This window comes from Zonotrichia leucophrys, chromosome 5 (assembly GCF_028769735.1).
Source record: "Zonotrichia leucophrys gambelii isolate GWCS_2022_RI chromosome 5, RI_Zleu_2.0, whole genome shotgun sequence".
Classification (NCBI taxonomy): Eukaryota; Metazoa; Chordata; class Aves; order Passeriformes; family Passerellidae; genus Zonotrichia; species Zonotrichia leucophrys.
In genome coordinates, this window is record NC_088175.1 from 59,277,606 (window position 1) to 59,304,911 (window position 27,306).

General features: G+C 46.6%; 2 protein-coding genes across 2 annotated transcripts; one reads left to right on the plus strand and one right to left on the minus strand.

Moving 5' to 3' along the window:
• Window positions 1-390: 390 nt before the first annotated feature.
• L2HGDH (L-2-hydroxyglutarate dehydrogenase) lies at window positions 391-21,667 on the minus strand. The gene is made up of 10 exons (XM_064715918.1): window positions 21,525-21,667; window positions 19,290-19,405; window positions 16,685-16,836; window positions 13,163-13,294; window positions 12,427-12,589; window positions 11,889-11,923; window positions 6,926-7,093; window positions 5,413-5,570; window positions 1,612-1,743; window positions 391-924 (listed from the first exon to the last, which is right to left on the minus strand). Exons 1-10 carry the CDS (start codon window positions 21,599-21,601, stop codon window positions 729-731), a joined length of 1,329 nt encoding a protein of 442 aa, XP_064571988.1. The 5' UTR covers window positions 21,602-21,667; the 3' UTR covers window positions 391-728.
• DMAC2L (distal membrane arm assembly component 2 like) lies at window positions 21,609-26,894 on the plus strand. Its single transcript, XM_064715919.1, has 4 exons — window positions 21,609-22,008; window positions 23,174-23,382; window positions 25,186-25,357; window positions 26,760-26,894. The coding sequence occupies exons 1-4, from the start codon at window positions 21,917-21,919 to the stop codon at window positions 26,872-26,874; spliced, it is 588 nt and encodes a 195-aa protein (XP_064571989.1). The 5' UTR covers window positions 21,609-21,916; the 3' UTR covers window positions 26,875-26,894.
• The last annotated feature ends 412 nt before the right edge of the window (window positions 26,895-27,306 follow it).

Sequence of the window (27,306 nt, forward strand, 5' to 3'; positions counted from 1 at the left end):
TGGATCCCAGCACACAGAGAGATCCCAGCACAGAGAGAGATCCCAGCACAGAGGGATCCCAGCACAGAGAGATCCCAGCACAGAGGGATCCCAGCACAGAGAGGGATCCCAGCACAGAGGGATCCCAGCACAGAGGGATCCCAGCACAGAGAGGGATCCCAGCACAGAGAGATCCCAGCAGAGATCCCAGCACAGAGAGGGATCCCAGCACAGAGAGGGATCCCAGCACAGAGAGATCCCAGCACAGAGGGATCCCAGCACAGAGAGATCCCAGCACAGAGAGATCCCAGCACACAGGGAGGGATCCCAGCACAGAGGGATCCCAGCACAGGGAGGGATCCCAGCACAGGGAGATCCCAGCAGAGAGAGAGATCCCAGCTCACAGAGATCCCAGCACAGAGAGATCCCAGCACACAGAGGGATCCCAGCACAGAGGGATCCCAGCACAGAGAGATCCCAGCACAGAGAGAGATCCCAGCACAGAGAGATCCCAGCACAGAGGGATCCCAGCACAGAGAGATCCCAGCCTGCTGTGCCTGTGCTGCACAGCCTGCCATGGCTGCTCCTGCTCCATGGCCAAACCTTCCTCACCACAGAGTGGGCACAGAGCGGGCACAGCACGCTGCCTGGTGGCTGTGTGTCCCTCAGGAGCAGTGCCAGGGTTCCTGCTGGGTTCCTGCTGGGTTCCTGCAGGGTTCCTGCTGGGTTCCTGCCGGGTTCCTGCCGGGTCAGAGCTGGAAGCGGCGCTGCGCCTCGTCGGCGATGGCGGCGGCGATGGCCAGGGAGGAGGTGGCAGCAGGGGAGGGAGCGTTCCTGACGTGCAGGATCCTGCTGCCCACGGGCCCTGAGCCCCCATCAAACACAAAGTCATCCACCAGATTGCCCTCACTGTCCAGGGCCTGGGCTCTCACACCTGAGGGACCCCTGTGAAAGCAAGGAGGAGCAGGAGGAAAATGTTCTGAGTCAGGGAAGGAATTCCTGTGGGGAGGTGGGAGACAGTGAGGAGGGCAGGGGAATGCAGACAGAGCATTTTGGGGGAATTTTAACACTCAAGAGGCAGAGTGGGGGTATCTGACAGTCATGGGGTCATTGAGGTGGCCACACTGTGACCTTAAATCCCATCCAGTTTCACCCCTGCCATGGCAGGGACGCCTCCCACTGTCCCAGGGTGCTCCAACCCCATCCAGCCTGGCCTTGGGCACTGCCAGGGATCCAGGGGCAGCCACAGCTGCTCTGGCAATTCCAGCCCAGCCAGGAATTCCCAATTCCCAATCTCCCACCCAACCCTGCCCTGTCAGGCCATTCCCCCTTGTCCTGCCCGTCCCTCTCCATCTTCCTGTGGGTTCTCCTCAGGTACTGCAAGGCCACGGTGAGGCCACCCCAGAGCTTCTCTTCTCCAGGCTGAACAATCCCAACATTCTCAGCCTTTCCTCCCAGCAGAGCTGCTCCAGATCATCCTGGTGCCCCCTCTGGAGTGAGGAGCTCCAGGACCTCCCTGTGCTGGGACCCCCAAGCTTCTGAATCACATTTTGGTGGAGGAAGGGACCAAACCCCTGACATGTTTTCTGCTTTTCAAACAGGAGATTTCCCAACAGAATTGGCTTCCTTTACCTGAGAACATCATTGGTGGTGAGCTCAGGGATGAACCTCTGCAGCTGCCTGACCTGGGCACTGAGGGAGAAGGCTCTGTACAGCTCCCCCAGGCCGTAGGACACGTTCCTCAGCACCAGCTTCCACAGCCCACTGTGGACAAAAGGGAGAAACAGCTGCACTGAGGGAAAACCTGCCTCAAATGCACCAGCTGCAGCTGCAGGAGGCAGCAAATGCAACTGCAGGGCACGACTGCCACTGCCAAAATCAGGAACACACCATGCTCTGTGTTTGAGAAATGAACGTTTGTCCTTCTCTGCTCCACCAAACCTTGCTCACAGAGCTGTGGTGCTGAATGAATTCTGAATTCCAGTCCTGGAGGTGTCCCAGGGCCTGATGGGCTTGGAGCAACCTGGGCAGGGACATTTCCACTGTCCCAGTGTCCATCCTGGTCTGGGCACTGCCAGGGATCCAGGGGCAGCCACAGCTGCTCTGGCAATTCCCAATTCCCAATCTCCCATCCATCCCTGCCCTCTGGCACTGGGAGCCATTCCCTGGCTCCTGTCCCTCCATCCCTTGTCCCCAGTCCCTCTCCAGCTCTCCTGGAGCCCCTTCAGGCCCTGCCAGGAGCACTCAGGTCCCCCTGGAGCCTTCTCCTCTCCAGGGGAACATTCCCAGTTATCCTGTTTCCCCAGCAGAGGTGCATTTTTGAACCATTTTGGCTCCTGGGAGGTAACTCCTGCACAGAATTCCTGGAATTGCCTCACCCATGGATCCAATTCCCCTTTTCCCAGCTCTCCCAGTGCCCATCCTTCCTGGTTTTCAGCTCTTTCCTGTGGAACAGCTCCTTGATCCTGTGGGTTTAATTAAACCCCAGCTGTTTTTCCCCCTAAAATGTGAGGATTTGATCAATTCCTGAACCTGGATGGCACCAACAGCAACAACTTCTGTCCCTTCAGGCCCTGCCAGGGGCTCTGAGCTCTCCCTGGAGCCTTCTCCTCTCCAGGATGAACATTCCCAGCTCTCCCTGGAGCTTTTCCTTCTCCAGAGAACATTCCCAGCTCTCCCTGGAGCCTTCTCCTCTCCAGGATGAACATTCCCAGCTCTCTCTGGAGCCTTCTCCTCTCCAGGGAACATTCCCAGCTCTCTCTGGAGCCTTCTCCTCTCCAGGATGAACATTCCCAGCTCTCCCTGGAGCCTTCTCCTCTCCAGAGAACATTCCCAGCTCTCCCTGGAGCCTTCTCCTCTCCAGGATGAACATTCCCAGCTCTCCCTGGAGCTTTTCCTTCTCCAGGGAACATTCCCAGCTCTCCCTGGAGCTTTTCCTTCTCCAGGGAACATTCCCAGCTCTCCCTGGAGCCTTCTCCTCTCCAGGATGAACATTCCCAGCTCTCCCTGGAGCTTTCTCCTCTCCAGGGAACATTCCCAGCTCTCCCTGGAGCCTTCTCCTCTCCAGGGAACATTCCCAGCTCTCCCTGGAGCCTTCTCCTCTCCAGATGAACATTCCCAGCTCTCCCTGGAGCCTTCTCCTCTCCAGGGGAACATTCCCAGCTCTCCCTGGAGCCTTCTCCTCTCCAGGGAACATTCCCAGCTCTCCCTGGAGCCTTCTCCTCTCCAGATGAACATTCCCAGCTCTTCCTGGAGCCTTCTCCTCACCAGAGAACATTCCCAGCTCTTCCTGGAGCTTTTCCTTCTCCAGATGAACACTCCCAGCTCTCCCTGGAGCCTTCTCCTCTCCAGGATGAACATTCCCAGCTCTCCCTGGAGCCTTCTCCTCTCCAGGGAACATTCCCAGCTCTCCCTGGAGCCTTCTCCTCTCCAGGGAACATTCCCAGCTCTCCCTGGAGCCTTCTCCTCTCCAGAGAACATTCCCAGCTCTCCCTGGAGCCTTCTCCTCTCCAGGGAACATTCCCAGCTCTCCCTGGAGCTTTTCCTTCTCCAGGGAACATTCCCAGCTCTCCCTGGAGCTTTCCTTCTCCAGGGGAACATTCCCAGCTCTCCCTGGAGCTTTCTCCTCTCCAGATGAACATTCCCAGCTCTCCCTGGAGCCTTCTCCTCTCCAGGGAACATTCCCAGCTCTCCCTGGAGCCTTCTCCTCTCCAGGATGAACATTCCCAGCTCTCCCTGGAGCCTTCTCCTCTCCAGGATGAACATTCCCAGCTCTCCCTGGAGCCTTCTCCTCTCCAGGATGAACATTCCCAGCTCTCCCTGGAGCCTTCTCCTCTCCAGGGAACATTCCCAGCTCTCCCTGGAGCTTTTCCTTCTCCAGAGAACATTCCCAGCTCTCCCTGGAGCCTTCTCCTCTCCAGGATGAACATTCCCAGCTCTCCCTGGAGCCTTCTCCTCTCCAGAGAACATTCCCAGCTCTCCCTGGAGCCTTCTCCTCTCCAGGGAACATTCCCAGCTCTCCCTGGAGCTTTCTCCTCTCCAGGGAACATTCCCAGCTCTCCCTGGAGCCTTCTCCTCTCCAGGATGAACATTCCCAGCTCTCCCTGGAGCCTTCTCCTCTCCAGAGAACATTCCCAGCTCTCCCTGGAGCTTCTCCTCTCCAGGGAACACTCCCAGCTCTCCCTGGAGCTTTTCCTTCTCCAGAGAACACTCCCAGCTCTCCCTGGAGCCTTCTCCTCTCCAGGGAACATTCCCAGCTCTCCCTGGAGCCTTCTCCTCTCCAGGATGAACATTCCCAGCTCTCCCTGGAGCCTTCTCCTCTCCAGGGAACATTCCCAGCTCTCCCTGGAGCTTTTCCTTCTCCAGAGAACATTCCCAGCTCTCCCTGGAGCTTTTCCTTCTCCAGAGAACATTCCCAGCTCTCCCTGGAGCTTTCTCCTCTCCAGGGAACATTCCCAGCTCTCCCTGGAGCCTTCTCCTCTCCAGGGAACATTCCCAGCTCTTTCTGGAGCCTTCTCCTCTCCAGAGAACATTCCCAGCTCTCCCTGGAGCCTTCTCCTCTCCAGGGATGAACATTCCCAGCTCTCCCTGGAGCCTTCTCCTCTCCAGGATGAACATTCCCAGCTCTCTCTGGAGCCTTCTCCTCTCCAGGGAACATTCCCAGCTCTCCCTGGAGCTTTCTCCTCTCCAGGGAACATTCCCAGCTCTCCCTGGAGCTTTTCCTTCTCCAGAGAACATTCCCAGCTCTCCCTGGAGCTTCTCCTCTCCAGGGAACACTCCCAGCTCTCCTTGGAGCTTTTCCTTCTCCAGGGAACATTCCCAGCTCTCCCTGGAGCCTTCTCCTCTCCAGGGAACATTCCCAGCTCTCCTTGGAGCTTTTCCTTCTCCAGAGAACACTCCCAGCTCTCCCTGGAGCTTTTCCTTCTCCAGGGAACATTCCCAGCTCTCCCTGGAGCTTTTCCTTCTCCAGGGAACATTCCCAGCTCTCCCTGGAGCTTTTCCTTCTCCAGGGAACATTCCCAGCTCTCTCTGGAGCCTTCTCCTCTCCAGGGAACATTCCCAGCTCTCTCTGGAGCCTTCTCCTCTCCAGAGAACATTCCCAGCTCTCCCTGGAGCCTTCTCCTCTCCAGGGAACATTCCCAGCTCTCTCTCCCAGCCCTTCTCTCCCCCAGCACCCTGGGCAGGTATTTCCTGATGCTGTCTGGGTTGATTAAGTTATCACAGTGCAGCAGCCACACTCCCAGCCTGGCTGAGACATGTCCTGGCACAAAACCCAAATTTGAGACCACACAAAGCCAAATGCCTTGGGGAAGTTCCCCCTCATCAGCACAAACACCCCAAAAAGGTGGGAAAAGCAGGATTTGGGCAGGAAGGGGCTGCCATGGTCACACCTCACCAAGAGCAGACACAAACACAAACACAAGGCACCATTACCTGTAGGTGACAGCATCCAGGAAGTCCCCAGGGCTGAAGTCCAGGGGTTTGTAGCCCTCTCTCTTAAAGGCCAGCACTGCATTAGGGCCAAGCCAGACACTGCCATCCATCCTGGGAGTGAAATGGAAGCCCAGGAATGGGAAACGAGGGTTGGGCACCTGCAATGGCACAGCAGTGAAATTCCCCATCTGATTTCCCAGCACTGCAACAAAACTCGGAGTCACACGAGCTCAGCACTGGCTCTGAGCTGGTTAATTGTTGCTGGTTAATTGTGCAGCTGTGGCATGGCGTTAATTAAAGGTAAAGGTGAATTTTAGGGAAAAGGAAAACAAATAACAGGGGGGGAAAAAAAAGTCCACATGATTTCTCAGGGTATAAATCAACAACACCCTGATGTGATTCACCAGCAGCAACAAAAAATACAAAATATCAGAAACCCTTACTGTGTGTACAAAGCAGCCTGAACTTAGCAGGTTAATGCTAATAATAATGCTAATAATGCTAATAATAATAATAATAAATCTGCATGGTTTTTTTTGTTCCACTTCCTCCCTCCCATCCCAAGACAGGATCCTGAATCATTCCCAGGTGAGATCAGACAAACAGAAATTCCCAGCATTCCAGCTTTCCCAAAGATCCATGCAAAGCCAATCTCCTATTCAGAAAATCAGTATTTAAATGGGCAGAATTGGCCCAAATGCTGCCCTAGCAATTCTCTCCACTTGCTGTGTAATTCATTTTCTGTCTGGGATTGCTGCTCTTCATCCCATTATCTGTCTGGTTTAGGTGTGGAAAGGTTGTTTTCTTTTCTCCCACATCTCTTTTTAATGACAAATTCAGCTAATTCAAAAATGATATTGAGAGGAGAATACCTAAAGCTGAGTGTTGGGTATTGGCACAAAAGATGAAAACCCTTTATCAATAATTTATCCCAGAATCCCTGGGGTTGGGAAAACCTCCAGTGCCACCTGGGAATTTCCTGAGGGTGCATTCAACACCTTTTATTAACATAGATTATCAATAAAGAGATTAAACAATCTGTGTTTATATAATTATAATTATAATTATATAATAGACTGTTATAATTATTAAATAATAAATAATAATTCACTAAGTCATATAATTTCATAATTATTCATAATAATTCAATAAGTCACCTCTCCCTCACTACAGATTCATTTTAGGACATGTAGAAATAATTTACAATTTTCTGGATATGTGGCAATGTGATATTCCATCTTTTCTCTATTAAGTAAAAAAAACCCAAAAATAAATCCATAAATTAAACAACTGGCAATAATTTCCTATGTGGTACTTCCATGTTTTCTTCAATTAAAAAAAAAAAATTAATGAACAAAAAATGAACAAAAAATGAACAAAAAATGAACAAAAGCCAAGTGTCCTGTCCCAAACCAACCCACCCTCCACCCACGTGTGTGCAGAAACAACCATGGAATTTTCCTTTTTCCTGCATTTCAGCAGCTCTCAGGGCACACAGAGCAGGGGCACTCACTGGATAAATATTTCCTTTGACCAAATAAGATTTTTGTGGCTTGAGGAGCAGATAATCCCCCCGGAAAGGGACGATCCTGGGCTGGGGGCTGCAGCCGCTGATCCGCGCCAGGCGGTCGGAGTGGAGCCCGGCGCAGGTCAGGATGTGCCCGCACGACACCTCCTGCCCCTGGGGGAAAAACACACAGAAAATTCAATTTATCAGTAAATCAATCAATAAAATTCAATCAATAACGTTTATTGGACTTATAGAAAAAAAACCACATCAAAATTCTATTTATCGGCTAAGAAAAACAGCCAGGAAAACGCCCCCGGCATTTATCTAAATAAATAAAATTTATTTTTAAAAAAGTAATATTTATTTAAATATTTAAATATTTAAATATTATATTAAATAAAGAAATATATTAAATAAATATATTAAATAAAGAAATATATTAATATACTTAAATATTAAATAAATAAAAATTATTTAATAAATAAATAAATGAATTTAGGGACAGGACACCTCCTGCCCCTGGGGGAAAAACACACAGAAAATTCAAGTAATCAGTAAATAAATCAATAAAATTCAATCAATAACATTTATTGGACTTATATTAAAAAAACAGATCAAAATTCTGTTTATCAGCTAAGTAAAACACCCAGGAAAATCCACAGGTATTTATCTAAATAAATAAAATTTATTTATTTAATAAATGAATAAATTTAGGGAGAGGACACCTCCTGCCCTGGGGACAAAATACACCAAAAAATTAAATAAATAAATAAATAAATAAATAAAATTCAATCAATAATGTTTATTTAATGTATAGGAAAAAAACACATCAAAATTCTGTTTATCAGCTAAGTAAAACACCCAGGAAAACACCACAGGCATTTATCTAAATAAATAAAATTTATTAAAAAATTTTAATATTTATTTAAATATTTAAATATTATATTAAATAAAGAAATATATTAATATACTTAAATATTAAATACATTTCATATTAAATAAATAAAATGTATTTAATAAATAAATAAATTTAGGGACAGGACACCTCCTGCCCCTGGGACAAAAAACACCAAGAAAATTAAATTAATCAATAAATCAATCAATAAAATTCAATCAATAACATTTATTGGACTTATATTAAAAAAACAGATCAAAATTCTGTTTATCAGCTAAGTAAAACACCCAGGAAACCCAACCCCCAGCATTTATTTTAATAAATAAAATTAATTTATTTATTTAATAAATAAATAAATTTAGGGACAGGACACCTCCTGCCCCTGGGGAATAAAAAACATCAAGAAAATTAAATTAAGAAATAAAATAAATAAATAAAATTCAATCAATAACGTTTATTGGACTTATAGAAAAAAAACCACATCAAAATTCTGTTTATCGGCTAAGTAAAACAACCAGGAAAACCCACGGGCATTTATTTAAATAAATAAAATTTATTTAATAAATAAATAAATTTAGGGACAGGACACCTCCTGCCCCTGGGGGACAAAATACACCAAGAAAATTCAATTAATCAGTAAATAAATCAATAAAATTCAATCAATAACATTTTATTATACATTAAAAAAAATCAGATCAAAATTCTATTTATCGGCTAAGAAAAAGACCCAGGAAAATGCCCCCGGCATTTATCTAAATAAATAAAATTTATTTTAAAAATTAATATTTATTTAAATATTTAAATGTTTAAATATTATATCAAAATAAATATATTAAATAAAGAAAAATTTTAATATACTTAAATATTAAATAATATAAAATTATTTAATAAACAAATAAATGAATTTAGGGACAGGACACCTCCTGCCCCTGGGGGGAAAAACACACCAAAAAATTAATTAAATAAATAAATAAAATTAAATCAATAACGTTTATTGGACTTATATTAAAAAAACAGATCAAAATTCTGTTTATCGGCTAAGAAAAACACCCAGGAAAACCCCCCGGCATTTATCTAAATAAATAAAATTTATTTATTTAATAAATAAATTAATTCATTATTATGAATTCAAATATTTCATTATTATATTCAAATTTTTTAATTATACATTAAAAAAAAACAGATCAAAATTCTATTTATCGGCTAAGTAAAACAGCCAGGAACCCCCCCCCGCATTTATTTAAATAAATAAAATTGATTTATTTAATAAACGAATAAATTTAGGGACAGGACACCTCCTGCCCCTGGGACACAAAACACCAAGAAAATTCAATTAATCAATAAATCAATCAATAAAATTCAATCAATAACGTTTATTGGACTTATAGAAAAAAAAACGGATCAAAATTCTGTTTATTGGCTAAGAAACCCCCCCCGGCATTTATTTAAATAAATAAAATTGATTTATTTAATAAATAAATAAATTTAGGGACAGGACACCTCCTGCCCCTGGGGGAAAAACACACAGAAAATTCAATTAATCAGTAAATCAATCAATAAAATTCAATCAATAACGTTTATTGGACTTATATTAAAAAAACAGATCAAAATTCTGTTTATCGGCTAAGAAACCCCCCCCCCCGGCATTTATTTAAATAAATAAAATTGATTTATTTAATAAATAAATTAATTCAGGGTCAGGACACCTCCAGGCCCTGGGGGAAAAAACACCAAGAAAATTAAATTAAGAAATAAAATAAATCAATAAAATTCAATCAATAACGTTTATTGGACTTATAGAAAAAAAAACAGGTCAAAATTCTATTTATCGGCTAAGAAACCCCCCCCCGGCATTTATTTAAATAAATAAAATTTATTTTTAAAAATTAATATTTATCTAACTATTTAAACCTTAAAATATTATATTAAATAAATATATTAAATAAATATATTAATATACTTAAATATTAAATAAATAAAAATATTTAATAAACAAATAAATGAATTTAGGGACAGGACACCTCCTGCCCCTGGGGGGAAAAACACACAGAAAATTCAATTAATCAGTAAATAAATCAATAAAATTCAATCAATAACGTTTATTGGACTTATAGAAAAAAAACCACATCAAAATTCTATTTATTGGCTAAGAAAAACACCCAGGAAAACCCACAGGTATTTATTTTAATAAATAAAATTTATTTATTTAATAAATAAATAAATTTAGGGACAGGACACCTCCTGCCCCTGGGGGACAAAAAACACCAAGAAAATTAAATTAATCAATAAATAAATCAATAAAATTCAATCAATAACGTTTATTGGACTTATAGAAAAAAAATCACATCAAAATTCTATTTATCGGCTAAGAAAAACACCCAGGAAAACACCACAGGCATTTATCTAAATAAATAAAATTTATTTTAAAAATTAAATATATTTAATATTTATTTAAATATTTAAATAATATAATAAATAAATATATTAATATAATTAATATTAAATAAATTTCATATTAAATAAAATTTATTTAATAAATAAATAAATTTAGGGACAGGACACCTCCTGCCCCTGGGGAACAAAACACAAGAAAATTAAATAAATAAATAAATAAAATAAATAACATTTATTGGACTTATATTAAAAAAAACACATCAAAATTCTATTTATCGGCTAAGAAAAACACCCAGGAAAACCCACAGCCATTTATTTAAATAAATAAAATTTATTTAACTTATACAAAAAGTATTTAACTTATAAATAAAAAAGTATTTAACTTATTAAAAAAAAACCCCAAACACATAAAATTCTATATAACTGCTAAGAAAACACCCAGAAAAAAACCTACAGCCATTTATTTAAATAAATAAAATTAATTTCACTTATTAAAAAAAAAAAACAACAAAAAGCCAAAACATATAAAATTCTATATACTGCTAAAAAAAACACCCAGGCACTTATTTAAATTAATAAAATTGATTTAATGCATTAAAAAATATTTACTTTACTTACAAAAAAAACCAAAAACCCATCAAAATTCTATTTATCACTAAAAAAACACCCAGAAAAAACCCCACAGGCATTTATTTAAATAAATAAAAATTATTTAACTTATTTTTTAAAAAAATTAACTTATTTAAATAAGTTAAATAAGGGTGTTCAATGATTTGACCCCACAGGGTGGGAACAGCTATAAATGCATGGAGAGCTGCTAAATATTAAACACCTTTACCATCTAAATAAAGAAATAAATAAAAATCCAAAATTATTATCTATTTATTTAGCTTAGTACCTGCTTTTAAAAATTATTTTTTTTCCAACTGAAAAATATTTGCATGGAAAAACCCCAGTATTTGGTGTAAAAAACCCCAGTATTTGGTGTAAAAAACCCCAGTATTTGGAGGAAAAAAACCCAGTATTTGGTGGAAAAAAAACCCCATTATTTGGAGGAAAAAATTTTAACAGATTTTGGAAGCTGCTTTTTAATGAAAGTGCAAAAAATAGGAGAAAAAAAGCAGCAGAATTAAATTACAAATGAGCAGAGGGGCTGTGGAGGTGTTTTTGGGGCAGAAATTCCCTCCTGAAGGGGAAGGGGTACAGGCACAGCTCTGACTGCAGGAACTGCAGCTGCTCCACTGCTCTGAGGAGAAAATCCTAATAAAATGAGAATAAAATGAGAATAAAATGGTAATAAAATGATAATAAAATGGTGCCAAAAGCCTCCTTATCACTTTGTGGATGCCAGAGCCCAAAAGCCAACATGAAAATTGGTGTTTGTCACCAGATGGACGAGTCATAAAAGAGTTCCTGGAAGTGTCAGCATCAGATTGTGCAAATAAAGCAGATAAGGGATGCTAAATGTCAGTTATAGTTTAATATTTTACATCATCATTATTGTTATTATTAATTTATTTGAACACCCTCATTGTTAATAACTGGTTGCAGTTGTTTTATCAAATTGGTCATGTTGCTGCACAGCAAATTCTTAATTTTATTTTTTTTTAATTATTAATTCACAAGAAAAATAAATCTGAAAAGGAGAAGGAATGAGAGCTTCTTTTCCAGCCTTACCTTTTTGCTCCTGACAATGACTGGGTATTTCAGCCCTGAAATGGAATTACAAGAGAGGGAATTACTGCAACAGGCAGCAGAGAGCTGACAGAACAGGAAGGAATTCTCCTCTGGAAAATCTTCCAAGCTATGTAAGAACAGCTCTGGTCATCATTAAATTGTTGGACATGTCTGGATTTATTAATTAATAGGGGTTTTATTCTTCCCTCTGTGTGCCAGCACAGATTTCAGGATAAGGAAAATCACTATCACGAGAATAAACATGCAAGATTCAGATAAATCTGATTTTAAGAGAGAACAACTTCATTTCTCCATTTGACTCTCACTTGTTTCAGCTGAAGGGTCACCTGCCTGCAAAAAAAGGTGACCTGCAAAAAAAACCCCAAGTGAGTTTGCTGAATGCTCTCACTAAGAAAATTTTGCATTTTTTCTCATCCCCAGGAGACAGAAAAATTCAGAAATGTTTAAATGTTTAAATTTGAACAAAATCTTTGTAGTAAATGGAGGAGGGGGAAAAAAATAAAAATTGCAGCCTTACCATCTTCACTTTGTGCAGGACTTTCTTTGGCCATGTCCATGTCTGTGACCTCAAAGCCAGTGAGGATTGTGCCCCCTGCCTCCTGGAAATCCCTGGCATAGGACTGGGCCACTTGTTTGTAATCCACAATGCCAGTGTAGGGAGAGTCCAGGGCCATCAGTCCCTGGCAGGGTTGGAGACACAGAGGAAAAGTGAAAATTGGAATATTTGCATTGGGAATACCTGCAGGGCCATGGGAAGGGAGTGCTGCTGTCCCCCCCCATGTGCTCAGCTGGAGCTGGAACACCCCAAATGTTTACAGGGAAAATGAAAATATTATTTTCCAGAAAGTTTCTCTCTGTATAATCTATAACCACTCCTGAGTGTCACAGCTGCCAGCTGAAACAGCACAGGGAATTCACATCCAGCTTCTCCTTCCAAACAAAGGCAGAATAATCAATAACAAATCTGTGTTCCACAAACTCCACACGTTCCTCCTGCTGGGAAAATAAACAGGCTGAGAAGTGCTACAATAACAACCTGACTGAAATGGGCCTGATCCAAAACCACTTCTATGGATGGGAAGGAACTTCCAGGCTCTTCTCAACTTGGAGCTCAAGGCCAGAAAAGCATTTGTTAAATTGTGTTAAATTGAATTTTAGAAATGGTTAAAATTTGCTAAATTTGTGAAATTAAAAGATGTTTTCACCTGAGAAACAGCTCCTACAAGGTCGAGAGAAGGATGGCAAGCCCTTACCCTGCAGAAGGGCTCCTTCTCCTGGATCTCCTTGGCCCCGATGAGTTTCAGCCCTGGGACGTTGTTCTGCAGCCCCCTCTCGTACAGAGCTTTGAGCCTGGGGATCTCATCCTGCTCCACAGCCACAATCAGCTGGGGAGGGAACAAAGGCACAGCAGTGAGCAGAGCAGGGCAGGGCAAAGCTGGCATCAAGCACAGGCAGCAGGGAATGAGTGAGCAATAAACCCAGGGGTGAAGAATGGTTGTGCCATTCACTGCACAGAATTCTGTTGCTGAGGAGGCATTAATATATCACAGAGAATTAAAAAAGAAATGCTAAACTGTAGTTTGAGTTACAATCAACAATATTTGCCAGAAGCAGACTGAGACTACAAGTCTTCGTGTGAGGGAAGAGAATTTGAATTTGTAGAACCACTGGGATGCTTTCAGAAGCAAAATGAACTGAACCCAACATGTATGAAAATCCAAGAGCTTTGATAAGAGAGTGGGGACATGCTCTGACATGGCCTGAGTGGAATGGTACCAGTTTCATTTAACCAAGGACTCTGCTCACAGCTACCTGAGGAGATAAATGCAGACAGAATCCCCTGGGCCAGCCTTGCACAGCCCAGGATCCTGCTCAGCTCTGGCACCTCCCAGGGAAAGCTCTCCAAGCCTGGGGCTGCTCCAGGGAAAGCTGGGAAGCTCCACCATGATCTGCCCTGGAATGAGCTGCCAGGGAGTGCCATGGAATTGTGGAATTATTGAGGTTGGAAAAGCTCTCTGAGAGCCCAACTGATCCCTCAGCACTGCCAGGGCCACCCCTGCTCTGTGTCCCCAAGTGCCACATCCACAGGGACTTTCAATCCCTCCAGGGATGGGGAGCCCAGCACTGCCAGGGCTGGACAAACCTTTCCATGAAGGAATTTCCCCAATAAATACCAAACCTAAAGCTTCACAGTGCAACCTGAGGCCCTTCCCTCTGCTCCTGTCCCTGTGTCCCCTCCTGGCAGGAGCTGTGCAGAGCCACAAGGGCCCCTGGGCCTCCTTTGCTCCAGGTGAGCCCTGCCCAGCTCCTCAGGGATTCTGCAGCCCCTGCCCGGCTCCTCAGGGATTCTGCAGCCCCTGCCCGGCTCCTCAGGGATTCTGCAGCCCCTGCCCGGCTCCCTCAGGGATTCTGCAGCCCCTGCCCGGCTCCTCAGGGATTCTGCAGCCCCTGCCCGGCTCCCTCAGGGATTCTGCAGCCCCTGCCCGGCTCCTCAGGGATTCTGCAGCCCCTTCCAGCTCCTCAGGGATTCTGCAGCCCCTTCCAGCTCCTCAGGGATTCTGCAGCCCCTGCCCAGCTCCCTCAGGGATTCTGCAGCCCCTGCCCGGCTCCCTCAGGGATTCTGCAGCCCCTGCCCAGCTCCCTCAGGGATTCTGCAGCCCCTGCCCGGCTCCCTCAGGGATTCTGCAGCCCCTTCCAGCTCCCTCAGGGATTCTGCAGCCCCTGCCCGGCTCCCTCAGGGATTCTGCAGCCCCTTCCAGCTCCCTCAGGGATTCTGCAGCCCCTGCCCGGCTCCTCAGGGATTCTGCAGCCCCTGCCCAGCTCCCTCAGGGATTCTGCAGCCCCTGCCCGGCTCCCTCAGGGATTCTGCAGCCCCTTCCCAGCTCCCTCAGGGATTCTGCAGGCCCTGCCCGGCTCCTCAGGGATTCTGCAGGCCCTGCCCAGCTCCCTCAGGGATTCTGCAGCCCCAGCCCAGCTCCTCAGGGATTCTCCAGGCCCTTCCAGCTCCTCAGGGATTCTCCAGCCCCTTCCAGCTCCCTCAGCCTCTCCTGGAGCTCCAGACCCTTCCCAGCTCCATTCCCTTCCCTGGACAGCTCCAGCCCCTGCTGTGGCTTTGCTGGGAGGAGCCCAGAGCTGTCCCCAGCACTGGAGGTGGCCCAGCAGTGCCAGCACAGGGGACAGGCCCTGCCCTGCTCCTGCTGCCACCCTGCAAAAATATAAACCATGATCATAAATCATCAACCAATCATCCACCAAATTTTAGGTTCTTGTAGCTCACAAAAAGCATGACACTGAAGATGTCAAGATGGTTGCCAAACACACCCAAGGACAAAAGACAGTCCTAACCTTAGTGTTGGTTTTTGCCAGGTATATACATGCAAGTATCTGTGCTCCAGTGGAGATGCACACCTTGGTACAAAATACACAAATTCAGCTGCCCCAGGCTCCAGCTGAGCCCCTGGGGACAGCTCTGAGCAGGCTGTCCCCTCAGGGGTGCTGCTGCACAGAGCCACAGTGCCACCCTGTGCCCAGCCTGGCAGCATAGGCAGCATGGACAGCTCCGAGAAAATCCTGGAATTCAAATTTATCCCTCAGGGCCACCCTGTGCCCAGCCTGGCAGCACAGGCAGCATGGACAGCTCCGAGAAAAACCCTGGAATTCAAATTTATCCCTCAGGGCCACCCTGTGCCCAGCCTGGCAGCACAGACAGCTCTGAGAAAACCCTGGAATTCAAATTTATCCCTCAGGGCCACCCTGTGCCCAGCCTGGCAGCACAGGCAGCACAGACAGCTCTGGAAAAACCCTGGAATTCAAATTTATCCCTCAGGGCCACCCTGTGCCCAGCCTGGCAGCACAGGCAGCATGGACAGCTCCGGGAAAAACCCTGGAATTCAAATTTATCCCTCAGGGCCACCCTGTGCCCAGCCTGGCAGCACAGACAGCTCCGGGAAAAACCCTGGAATTCAAATTTATCCCTCAGGGCCACCCTGTGCCCAGCCTGGCAGCACAGGCAGCATGGACAGCTCCGAGAAAAACCCTGGAATTCAAATTTATCCCTCAGGGCCACCCTGTGCCCAGCCTGGCAGCACAGGCAGCATGGACAGCTCCGGGAAAAACCCTGGAATTCCAATTTATCCCTCAGGGCCACCCTGTGCCCAGCCTGGCAGCACAGGCAGCATGGACAGCTCCGGGAAAAACCCTGGAATTCAAATTTATCCCTCAGGGCCACCCTGTGCCCAGCCTGGCAGCACAGGCAGCATGGACAGCTCTGAGAAAAACCCTGGAATTCAAATTTATCCCTCAGGGCCTTGGGGTCAGGACAGAGAGTCCTGTGGCAACAGCAGCTCAATGCCCAGGGAGAGGTGGAAAACCTGAAGTGAGTGTTAGAAACACTGGGAAATGGAGACAGAATTCTGTTCCACTGAGCCTGACCACACCTGGCATGCTCTGCCCAGCCCTGGTCCTCCCCTTGCACCAAAGACACTGAATTAAAAATGGCTCAGAGCATGGAGACAGGGTGGGGAGATCATGAAAAACCTTCTTGAATTAAAAATGGCTCAGAGCATGGAGACAGGGTGGGGAGATCATGAAAAACCTCCTCTCAAACTGAAAGGGATGATCTGGGGGCAGGAGGGGATTATGGACATTACACACATTTATTTACAAAATCATCTGTAACTCAGAGAGTGAGGAGGAAACCCACAAGCAGGCCTGGCAGCACACACCACAGAGGCTCAGCCTGCAGGGTGAGGCAGGGACTCCCAGAGCTGCTGTACCTTGCCACACTGCTTGTAGGGAATGCCCTTCTGGTCACAGTATCTGTAGCACAGGGCTGCCCCCTGCACGCACAGCTTGGCCTTCAGGGAGCCAGGGGTGTAGTAAATCCCACTGTGGATCACACCACTGTTGTGGCCACTCTGGTGGTGGGCTGAGGAGAAAGGAAAACACATTGTTAGAACTCAGCTGTTCCCACTTAACCACTCCTGCTGTCAGAAACAGGAGTTAACTGAGGTTCTGCCTTGAATCAGCTTTATAGGACACGATGAGGTGAGAGGACAGCACAATTAATTCCTCCCCTGGCCTCAAAAGGGCACAGAAACCCTGACACAGCCAGCCCTGGTTAATGATAATCCATCACAGCCTGCACCGTGTTGGACCAACAGGGGAAAAAACCCTTAAAACAACAAATTTTTCCTTCAAGAACAAACCAATCAATCAAAACAGGCTGAAATTCAATTTTAAAATCCAATTTTTACAATGAAATGCATCTCTTAGGGCCCCATCCAACATAGTATCTGTCCAATCCACAATTTCCTTTGGACGTGCTGGCAGGCCTGGGAGGATTTTTGAGTATTTGTGAACTGGATTAGGTTGCTATTTCCTCTTTGCAAATAGATAAAATAGAGCTGAAAAATACCATAAATACTTTTACTGAAGTAATTTGGTCAGGTTCCTCTCCCTCTTTAAGGTGTGGATGCCCAAAGGTCCTTCCTGCTTGGCACTCCCACAGCTGTGTGTCTTGGGGATAAAATGTCATTTTTATCCCAGTATTTCCATAGGCTGATGGAGCTATTTCAGACAAGATTTTGGGCTCACAGGTCCTGTTTGGAGCTGCTGTTTCTCCCTTGGGATTCTGCCAGCTCCATGCAGGACCTGCCTGTGCCCTCCCACAAGCTGCACTATTCCTTATCCTGGTTATTCCCCCTCATCCTCTCTCCTGCCATTCCTGAGCTGCTGCAGCCCCAGCAGTCCCACTGCAGCTTGCACAGGAGTTTTAAATTTAAAATTCCCAATCTGCAGCCCCAGCAGTCCCACTGCAGCTTGCACAGGAGATTTTAACTCAAAATTCCCAATCTGCAGCCCCAGCAGTCCCACTGCAGCTTGAACACGAGTTTTAAATTTAAAATTCCCAATCTGCAGCCCCAGCAGTCCCACTGCAGCTTGCACAGGAGATTTTAACCCCAAATTCCCAATCTGCAGCCCAGCAGTCCACTGCAGCTTGCACAGGAGATTTAAATTTAAAATTCCCAATCTACAGCCCCAGCAGTCCCACTGCAGCTTGCACAGGAGATTTTAACTCAAAATTCCCAATCTGCAGCCCCAGCAGTCCCACTGCAGCTTGCACAGGAGATTTTAACCCCAAATTCCCAATCTGCAGCCCCAGCAGAGAAGCACAGACTGATGAAACTCTGCTGAGGGACAGTCCCTGGGAGAAGGGTGGAAGAAATCCCTGTTAGGGGAGAGCCTTGGCACTGACATGCAGTCTCAAGCTGCACCAAGGGAAATACAGGTTGGGTATCAGGAAAAAGTTTTTTACAGAAAGGGTGACAAAGTTCTGGAATGGCTGCTGGGGAGGTGGTGCAGTCCCCATCCCTGGGGGTGTTTAACAAAGCCTGGATGTGGCACTGGGTGCCAGGGCTGAGCTGAGCTGTTGGGGCTGGGTTGGACTCCATGATCCTGAAGGGCTCTCCCAACCCAGGGATTCTGTGAGAGCCAGCACAGAATTCCAGGATGGTTTGGGATGGAAGGGACTTTAGAGATCACCACTAAAGAGATCACCCCATCCCACCCCTGCCACGCTCAGGGACACCTCCCACTATCCCAGGCTGCTCCAAGCCCTGTCCAACCTGGCCTGGAAATGGGAAATCCATCACCCATCAACACCAAGGGCAGCTGCTGTCCCCCAGCCCCTGCTCCCTGCACACAGACACCCACGGGGAGCTGAGGTTGTGGCAGAGCATCCTCGGGTGTGGGATCTCAGCAGCTCAGGACTGAGGTGTCACCGAGACACCCTTGGGGGCTCGGGAGTCCTGGAATGTTCCAGAAGTGTCTGGTGGCTGGACTTTGATCCTACACAGGAGACGACACCTGTATGAGGACAGGAGGGTTTCACCGGGGTGAATGGTGAAGGGATTAGTTAATTAGAGGGTGAGACACAGGGTTTAGGATTTATGTACAGGGGGGTTTAGAGAAGTAAGATGGAGGAATTGGGGCGTGTCCTGTCCTTCTTCTTCTTCTCCTCCATCTTCTGTGGTGATGGTGGCACTTTGGGATTGGTCATTACTGAAAGTGCACCGGACAATAAGAATAAAAAGGATTGGGGAAAAATGATAAATATTGTACACGTAACTTTGGGTATAAAGATAGGTGAGTGTGCTCATGGCTGGCTGCTGAGCAGAGCTCTGTCGGGCCGAAAGAAAATCTTTTAGATAAACAATTAATAAACATAAAGACCGAAAGAAGAACTGAAGCCTCTTCTCGTCCTTTGATACGCGGGCTGCCCCAAGGCCACCCCGGGCCTTTCCAGGCCATCCAAACAGCCGAAAACCGGACACTCGGGCACAGCCTCCCCTGGCTCCCCGTCCCTGTCCCGCTCCCTACCCGGCTCCTGCTCCTTCTCCAGCACGGCCAAGGCCAGCGAGGGGTGGCGCTGCAGCAGCTCCCGGGCCGTGGCCAGGCCCACGATCCCCGCACCCACCACGGCCACGTCGAACGAGCTGCGGGGACAGCGACAAGGGACGGTGTGAAAAACCCGTATTTTGTGATTGGCTTTTCGGAAATATTCAGATGAATGTTGTATGTGTTGTGTTAGAAAGTGATGCTGTGTTAATTCTCTTAAGCAGTGTGTTAAATATAGTTTTAGGTTATAACAAAATGTTAAAATAGAAACTGTGCTATGTAAGATACTATTTTAAAGAAAGGACTGGCAGTGAGATAGCAGCCACAGGACACCTGAATCTGTCAGAGAAAGAGAATTTATTGCTCCATTATCAGGAGAAATTAACTTCTTCCTGCCTGCTCAGGCCTGAAGATGCCGTCAGGATTCAGAGGAAGAAGCTGACACTGCCCAGCCAGAACCTGGGTTTGAATGGAATTTATGCACCATGGATGAGCTGTATGAATATGCAACAGGCTGTTGCTTTTAAGGGTTAATCCTCTGTTAACGTGGGGCCTTTTCTGGCTTCTGTACCCGGACTGTCTGTAACTCTTTGTCTCTATTGTTTCATATTGTCTTAAACCAAATTGCCCAAATTATTATTACTCTAATTATATTACTATTTTTATAACAATTTTATTACTATTACACTTTTAAAATTTTAAAAACAAGTGTCTGGCGTTTTTTCACAAACAGGGACAGGGGAAAAGGGTGGGGATAAGGGAAGGGCATGTCAGGAATAGAGGGGAAAGGGGAAAGGACAGGGAAAAGGGATATAAAAGGAGATATAAGGAATAAAGGGGATATAGGGGAGAGGAAAACGAGACAGAGAAAAGGGGGTAGGGGTGATTAATAATGTAAAGGGGGAAAGGATAGAGATGGCAGATAAAGGATATAGGGGAAGTGGCTATAGAGAATATAGGGGATAAAGGAGAGAGGAAAAGGGGATGGGGAAAGGTGATATAGCAAACATAGAGGATACAGGAGAGAGGGACAGGGAATGGGGGAAAGGATAGGGGAAAATGATACGGAAAGTGTGAAAAACGCCAATCACTTCTTTGTAAATTTTTAAAAGTTTAATAGTAATAAAATGTTATAAAAATAGGAATACAATTAGAGTAATAATAATTTCGACAATTTGGATGTCCAAACTGGGACAATATGAGGACAATATGAGGCAATAGAAACAAAGAGTTATGGACAGTCCAGGTACCTTTTCTGGGCAAAATAAGCCTGAAAAAGGCCCCACGTTAACAGAGGATTAACCCTTAAAAGCAACAGCCTGTTGCATATTCATACAGCTCATCCATGGTGCATAAATTCCATTCAAACACAGGATTCTGGCTGGGCAGTGTCAGCTTCTTCCTCTGGATCCTGACAGCGTCTTCAGGGCTGAGCAAGGCAGCAAGAAGTTCGTTTGCTCTGATAATGGAGCAATGAATTCTCTTTCTCTGAAAGATTCAGGTGTCCTGTGGCTGCTGTCTCACTGCGAGTATTTTCTTTAAAAAAAAAATCTTCCATAGCATCGTTAATATTTTGACATTTTGTAATAACTTAAAACTATATTTAACACACTACTTAAAAGAATTAATACAGCATCACTTTTTAACACAACACATACAATATTCATTTGAATATTTGCGAAAAGCCAAACAAAACGCGCATTTTTCACAGAAAGGAACAGGGGGTGAGTAAAGGTAAGAAGAGAGGGGAAGGGGTGAGGGGATGGGGGACAGGAATAAGGTGACGGTGACAGGGACAAGGGAAGATACAGGGTTAGGGAAGGTGCGGGTGTGTGCCGGTGTGTGTGCCGGTGTGTGTGCGGGTGTGCGCGGGTGTGTGTGTGGGTGTGTGCGGGTGTGTGTGCCGGTGTGTGCGGGTGTGTGCCAGTGTGTGTGCGGGTGTTGCGGTGTGTGCCGGTGTGTGTGCCGGTGTGTGTGCCGGTGTGTGCGGTGTGTGCCGGTGTGTGTGGGTGTGTGCGGGTGTGTGCCGGTGTGTGTGCGGGTGTGTGCGGGTGTGTGCCGGTGTGTGCGGGTGTGTGCGGGTGTGTGTGCCGGTGTGTGCGGGTGTGTGCCGGTGTGTGTGCGGGTGTGTGCGGGTGTGTGTGCCGGTGTGTGCGGGTGTGTGCCAGTGTGTGTGCGGGTGTGTGCCGGGCCCGCCCCGCTGCCCCCCGGCCTCACCTTTGCCGCCGGCTCTGGAGCCGCCACAGCGCCGGGGCCCCGCCCGGGCCCGCGCGGCCCCTCAGCACCGCCGCCATCTTGGGGGCGGAGGGACCGCTGGGGCCGCCCGTTGTCGTCTCCTCCTCCCCTCCTCTTCTCCTCTCCTCCTCCTCCTGCTGCTGCCCCTGCCCCTCCTCCTGCTGCCCCTGCCCTCCTGCTCCGCTCGGCCGGGCAAGGTTCGGCCGCTGGGCGCCGGGGGCAGCCCGGGGGCGGTGCCGGCCCCCCTGCAGCCGTGGGCCCCGCCGGGCTCGCAGCCCCGCTCAGGCCGTGAGGGCGGCGCGGCCTCCCCGCAAATAACACCAGCTAACACCGACTAACAGCTCCCTTTCCCCTCTCCCGTGTGCAAGAAGGTGATGATGGCCTTGGGGACGCTCCTGAGGAAGCCGCCGCTGCCGCCGGGCAGTTGTAGATCCTTCTGGGGATGGCTGAATGCCGTGTTCAACAAGTAAGAGTGAGTCGCTGGTTAATAATTAACTTTCAGATCCCTCAAATTTTCTGCGCGGTTTGTGAAGCGGAACAATGAAGTCCCTACGCTGCAGAAAACGTTTTCTGTCATTAATGCTCCTCTTTCTCTCCAGATTGCATGCTGGTTGTTGGCAAGGGGTCATTCCGTGTCTGCTTCCCCTTCCAAAGCCGTGACCTTGGAGAGCAAGGTGCGGGCTCTGCCCCTGGCCTGGCCACATGGATCCCATCCCTAAATCCCGCTCTTCTTTGACTCCAAAACTCACCTTAACCAGTGGCACTGTTTTCTTTCCTTACAGACATGGAAGGAAACAGTCAAGTCCAGGTGTATTTGTATTCTTCTTTTGATAAAGAGCATCCGCCACTTAAGTTAAAAAAACTCACACCAGATTAATGTGAAAAACGTCAGTCATTTGCTTTTAAAATCTTAGAAGTTTAATAGTAATAAAATGCTTATAAAAATAGTAATGCAATTAGAGTAATAATAATTTGGATAATTTGAATTAGGACAATATGAGACAAAGAGTTATGGACAGTTTGGGTACCTTTTCTGGGCAGCATAAGCCTGAAAAAGGACCTCTGGTAATAAAGGATTAACCCTTAAAAGCAACAGCCTGTTGCATATTCATACAGCTCATCCATGGTGCATAAATTCCATTCAAACACAGGATTCTGTCTGGGCAGTGTCAGCTTCTTACTCTGGATCCTGATGGCGTCTCCAACCCTGAGCAAGGCAGGAAGAAGTTCATTTCTCCTGATAATGGAGCAATAAATTCCCTTTCTCTGACAGATTCAGGTGTCCTGTGGCTGCTGTCTCACTGCGAGTCCTTTCTTTAAAGAAAAGTATCCTACATAGCATCATTTCTATTTTAACATATTTTATAACCTAAAACTGTATTTAACACACTACTTAAGAGAATTAACACAGCATCACTTTCTAACACAACACAATATTCATTTGAATATTTGCAGAAAGCCAATGATAAAATACCCATTTTTTGCACAATCCAAAAATCACCTGCGAACCATTGGTGGTAAATCACATCCTCGCTTCTGTGATACCCATACCCAGAGATGCGCTGTGGAGGTTTTTAATTACCTAATTAATGAATCAAACAGTAATTGTGGTGCTGTGTGTGTGCCCGCAGGGTGGACCACGAGCGCATCCGCGCGGTGGGCCCGGACCGGGCGGCCTCGGAGTGGCTGCTGCGCTGCGGGGCCCGGGTGCGCTACCAGGGCTCGCCCAAGTGGCAGCAGGACTACAACGCGCTGCCCACCGGGCCCCTGGGCAAGTACAGGATCGAGGCCATCAGCGCCACCGACTCCTGCATCATGTACCGAGGATTTGACTACCTGGGTAATGTGCGCGTGGAAAAACGGCAGGCGCGTGGGGTTAGAGTTTGAGAAGTGTAATAGGTTATAAAAATAGTAATATAATCAGAGTAATAATAATTTGGACAGTTTGGATTAGGACAATATGAGACAACAGAAACAAAGTTATGGGGGGTCTGGGTACCTTTTTCTAGGCAAAATAAGTCCAAAAAAGGCCCCAGGTTAACAGAGGATTAACCCTTAAAAGCACCAGCCTGTTGCATATTCATACAGCTCATCCATGGTGCATAAATTCCATTCACACACAGGATTCTGGCTGGGCAGTGTCAGCTTCTTCCTCTGGATCCTCAATGGTATCATTCTGACCAAGTGAGGCAGGAAGAAGTTCATTTCTCCTGATAATGGAGCAATGAATTCTCTTTCTCTGACAGATTCAGGTGTCCTGTGGCTGCTATCTCACTGCAAGTCCTTTCTTTAAAAAAAAGTATCCTACATAGCACAGTTTCTATTTTAACCTTATGTTATAACCTAAAACTCTATTTAACACACTGCTTAAGAGAATTAACTCAGCATCACTTTCTAACACCACACATATAATATTCATTTGAACATTTGCCAAAAGCCAATCATAAAATACACATTTTTCACATGGTGGTGATTGTTCTTAATAGATTTCATTTGAATTGCATCAAAATATGCATAATGGTGTCATTTTCTCATTCCTTAGCTAGATACTGATAAATAATTTGTGATTTTTCCCCCCCTTTATAAATATTTATCAATCCCCCAGGTTTTGCTAGAGGTGTGGTATGAAGTGCAAAGACTTTGGGAATTTCAGCTTTTACCTGATGTGACCACAGCACTCAGGAAGTGCCACAAATTTTGATGACTTCATAAGCAAAAAGCACTAAAAATATTATTTTTCTTCTGCACCAAGGGATGATTTTGGTGTCTCTGAAGTTGTAATTCTGCTCATTCTCCAGGCATTTTTGATGTCTTCAAAGACAAATAAAAAAGAGATTCTCTTAAAAATAAGAGATTAAACAAATGTTTCAGGTGGTCTTTGAATACCAGAAACCAAAAAGGGAACAGGCTGTTCATAGCAAGGGACCCTGAATTTCTGGCATTAGCACTTTCTTCTGTCAGTCATTGTTTATTACCCAAAATTGTGCAGGTTTTTGTTACTTGCCCATTTCAAAGCTCTTGAAATCTTACTGAAATAATTCAAACCCTGAGGTTTTCCTAAATCTGGAGGACTTTGGAGATTGATTGTGTGGTACAGCCCCTGTATAAAGGGATGTGTTGCTGGGTGGTTTGGGGGGCAGTTATGAAATTGAGAATTTAACAACCAGCACAGGAACACAAAACCAGGGAATGATTCTGTGCTTTTATTGCTTTTATTGAGGAGCTCTGGGTGTCAGGGGCACAGAGCCAAAGCTGACTCCAGCATGGCTTCAGGATGAACATGGTTTTATGCCCTTATTGTTATATAACTACATATTCATTATTAAACTTACATTGTTCTGTTGAATACATTGATTTCATCCAGCATGGATTCTGTAATTCCCATCAAACCCCCAACATTGTTTCTCATTATTGTTAGCATTAAACAATAATGATATCCAATTACCAAACAATCATTGCACCTAACAATCCTATCATTTCTCATGGTCATTCAGTGATTATGGAGGTGCAGCTGAACATTTCCCAGGGCCTGCAGGCCTGTCCTTCCTTTCTGACTCCCCTGAATACTCGGTGATTTTAGAAACATTTTATCGCTGCAGTATCAGGCTGGGATTGTGGAGCAAACCCTGCCCTGTGCCCACAGATGGCCTGGAGCACGTCAGGGACATCAAGCTGGAGAAGTGCATGTACATCCAGGACCAGTGTCTGCAGCGGCTCAGCGAGACCAGCAGCCTGCAGAGGAGCCTGCAGCAGCTGCAGATCATCTCCTGCGGCAACGTCACCGACACGGGCGTGCTGGCACTGCACCGGCTGGCGTGCGTGGGCACCGGGCGCCCGCGGGGATGGGGATGGGACTGGGGCTGGGAATGGGGCTGGGATTGGAATTGGGAATGGGACTGGGAATGGGGCTGGGAATGGGAATGGGAATGGGAATGGGATGGGAATGGGGCTGAGAATGGGGCTGGGACATGGGGCTGGGACTGGGGGCTGGGACTGGGGCTGGGAATGGGACTGGGAATGGGACTGGGAATGGGGCTGGGTTGGGAATGGGGCTGGGGATGGGAATGGGCTGGGAATGGGGCTGGGTTGGAATGGGCTGGGGATGGGAATGGGGCTGGGAATGGGACTGGGATGGGAATGGGTGAATGGGGCTGGGACTGGGAATGGGATTGGGCTGGGTTGGGAATGGGCTGGGACTGGGGTTGGGATTGGGACTGGGTGGTGGGATTGGGATTGGGTTGGGACTGGGGTTGGAATGGGGTTGGGATTGGGACTGGGCTGGGATTGGGACTGGGACTGGGGCTGGATTGGGACTGGGATGGGAATGGGGCTGGGGATGGGAATGGGGCTGGGTTGGTGGATGGGGCTGGGAATGGGCTGGGAATGGGGCTGGGAATGGGATTGGGTTGGGATTGGGGTTGGCGGATTGGGATTGGGACTGGGGCTGGGAATGGATTGGGTTGGGACTGGGGTTGGGACTGGGTGGGCATGGGATTGGGTTGGGATTGGGGTGGGATTGGGTTGGGTGGACTGGGTATGGGATTGGGGTTGGATGGGGTTGGGATGGGGTTGGGACTGGAATGGGATTGGGACTGGGATTGGGACTGGATTGGGGTTGGGTTGGGACTGGGGTGGGATGGGATTGGACTGGGGTTGGGACTGGGATTGGACTGGGATGGGTTGGGACTGGGATGGGACTGGGCTGGACTGGATGGAATTGGGACTGGGATTGGGATTGGTTGGGACTGGTTGGGACGGGTTGGGACTGGGATTACTGGGATTGAGGATTGGGACTGGGATTGGGATTGGCACTGGGGTTGGGACTGGGATTGGGGTTGGGACTGGGGATTGGGGTTGGGGTTGGGACTGGGATTGGGATTGTGCTGCTGAGGATACGTAAGGAATGATCAGCTTGGCTGCTGTTGTGAGCCCTCTCCTCAGCAGCTCTGTGTGACACAGTTTGTGTCCTGTAGCTGTCAGTGCTTCTCCACCTCACAGCTTCCTCAGGGTCTGGGACACACCTGGGTGCACTTGGGTCCTGCAGCTAAAAACCCCAACCACCCACTTCAGAAACAAACTTCCAGTAGAACCAGTTAAAGTACCAACAATTCCAGTCATCACCTAAAATACTCAAAACAACTGCAGTAGAATAATTTCTCCAATTTCTCTGTCAGCAATTCAATACTAGCTGTCCATTTTCTTTTTGAATATTTACAGGAACCTGAAATATTTGTATCTGAGTGACCTTCCTGGGATCAGAGAGAAAGAAAAAACCTTCCGTGTCCTTCAGCAGGCACTGCCCAAGCTGGAGCTGGAGCTGGATTTGGAATAAACACAGCAGCACCTAACTGAGATGTGATTCCCTAGGATTTGTGTCATTTTGCATCAGTGAAGTTGTAGACACCACTGTGCTTCCAGTAAGCCCAGCTCTCCCAGTCCAGCCTTGTCCCATTTTCGGCTGTTTGAAGGGCCTGGAAAGGCCCGGGGTGGCCTTGGGGCAGCCGCGTTTCAAAGGAACAGAAGAGGCTTCAGTTCTTTTCTCGGTCTCGGTGTTTATTAATTGTTTATCTAAAAGATTTTCTCTCGGCCCGACAGAGCTCTGCTCAGCAGCCAGCCATGAGCACACTCACCTATCTTTATACCCATTGTTACGTGTACAATATTTATCATTTTTCCCCAATACCTTTCACCCTTATTGCCCGGTGCACTTTTAGTAATGACCAATCCCAAAGTGCCACCATCACCACAGAAGATGGAGGAGAAG

Coding starts and splice junctions, on each gene's coding strand:
- L2HGDH (XM_064715918.1), bottom strand. CDS start 21,601: ATGGCGGCGGTGCTGAGGGGCCGCGCGGGCCCGGGCGGGGCCCCGGCG. Junction 19,406..21,524: donor CTCCAGAGCCGGCGGCAAAG/GTGAGGCCGGGG, acceptor CTGTCCCCGCAG/CTCGTTCGACGTGGCCGTGG. Junction 11,924..12,426: donor TCCTGCACAAAGTGAAGATG/GTAAGGCTGCAA, acceptor ATTCCATTTCAG/GGCTGAAATACCCAGTCATT.
- DMAC2L (XM_064715919.1), top strand. CDS start 21,917: ATGATGGCCTTGGGGACGCTCCTGAGGAAGCCGCCGCTGCCGCCGGGC. Junction 22,009..23,173: donor CTGAATGCCGTGTTCAACAA/GTAAGAGTGAGT, acceptor GTGTGCCCGCAG/GGTGGACCACGAGCGCATCC. Junction 25,358..26,759: donor CTGGCACTGCACCGGCTGGC/GTGCGTGGGCAC, acceptor GAATATTTACAG/GAACCTGAAATATTTGTATC.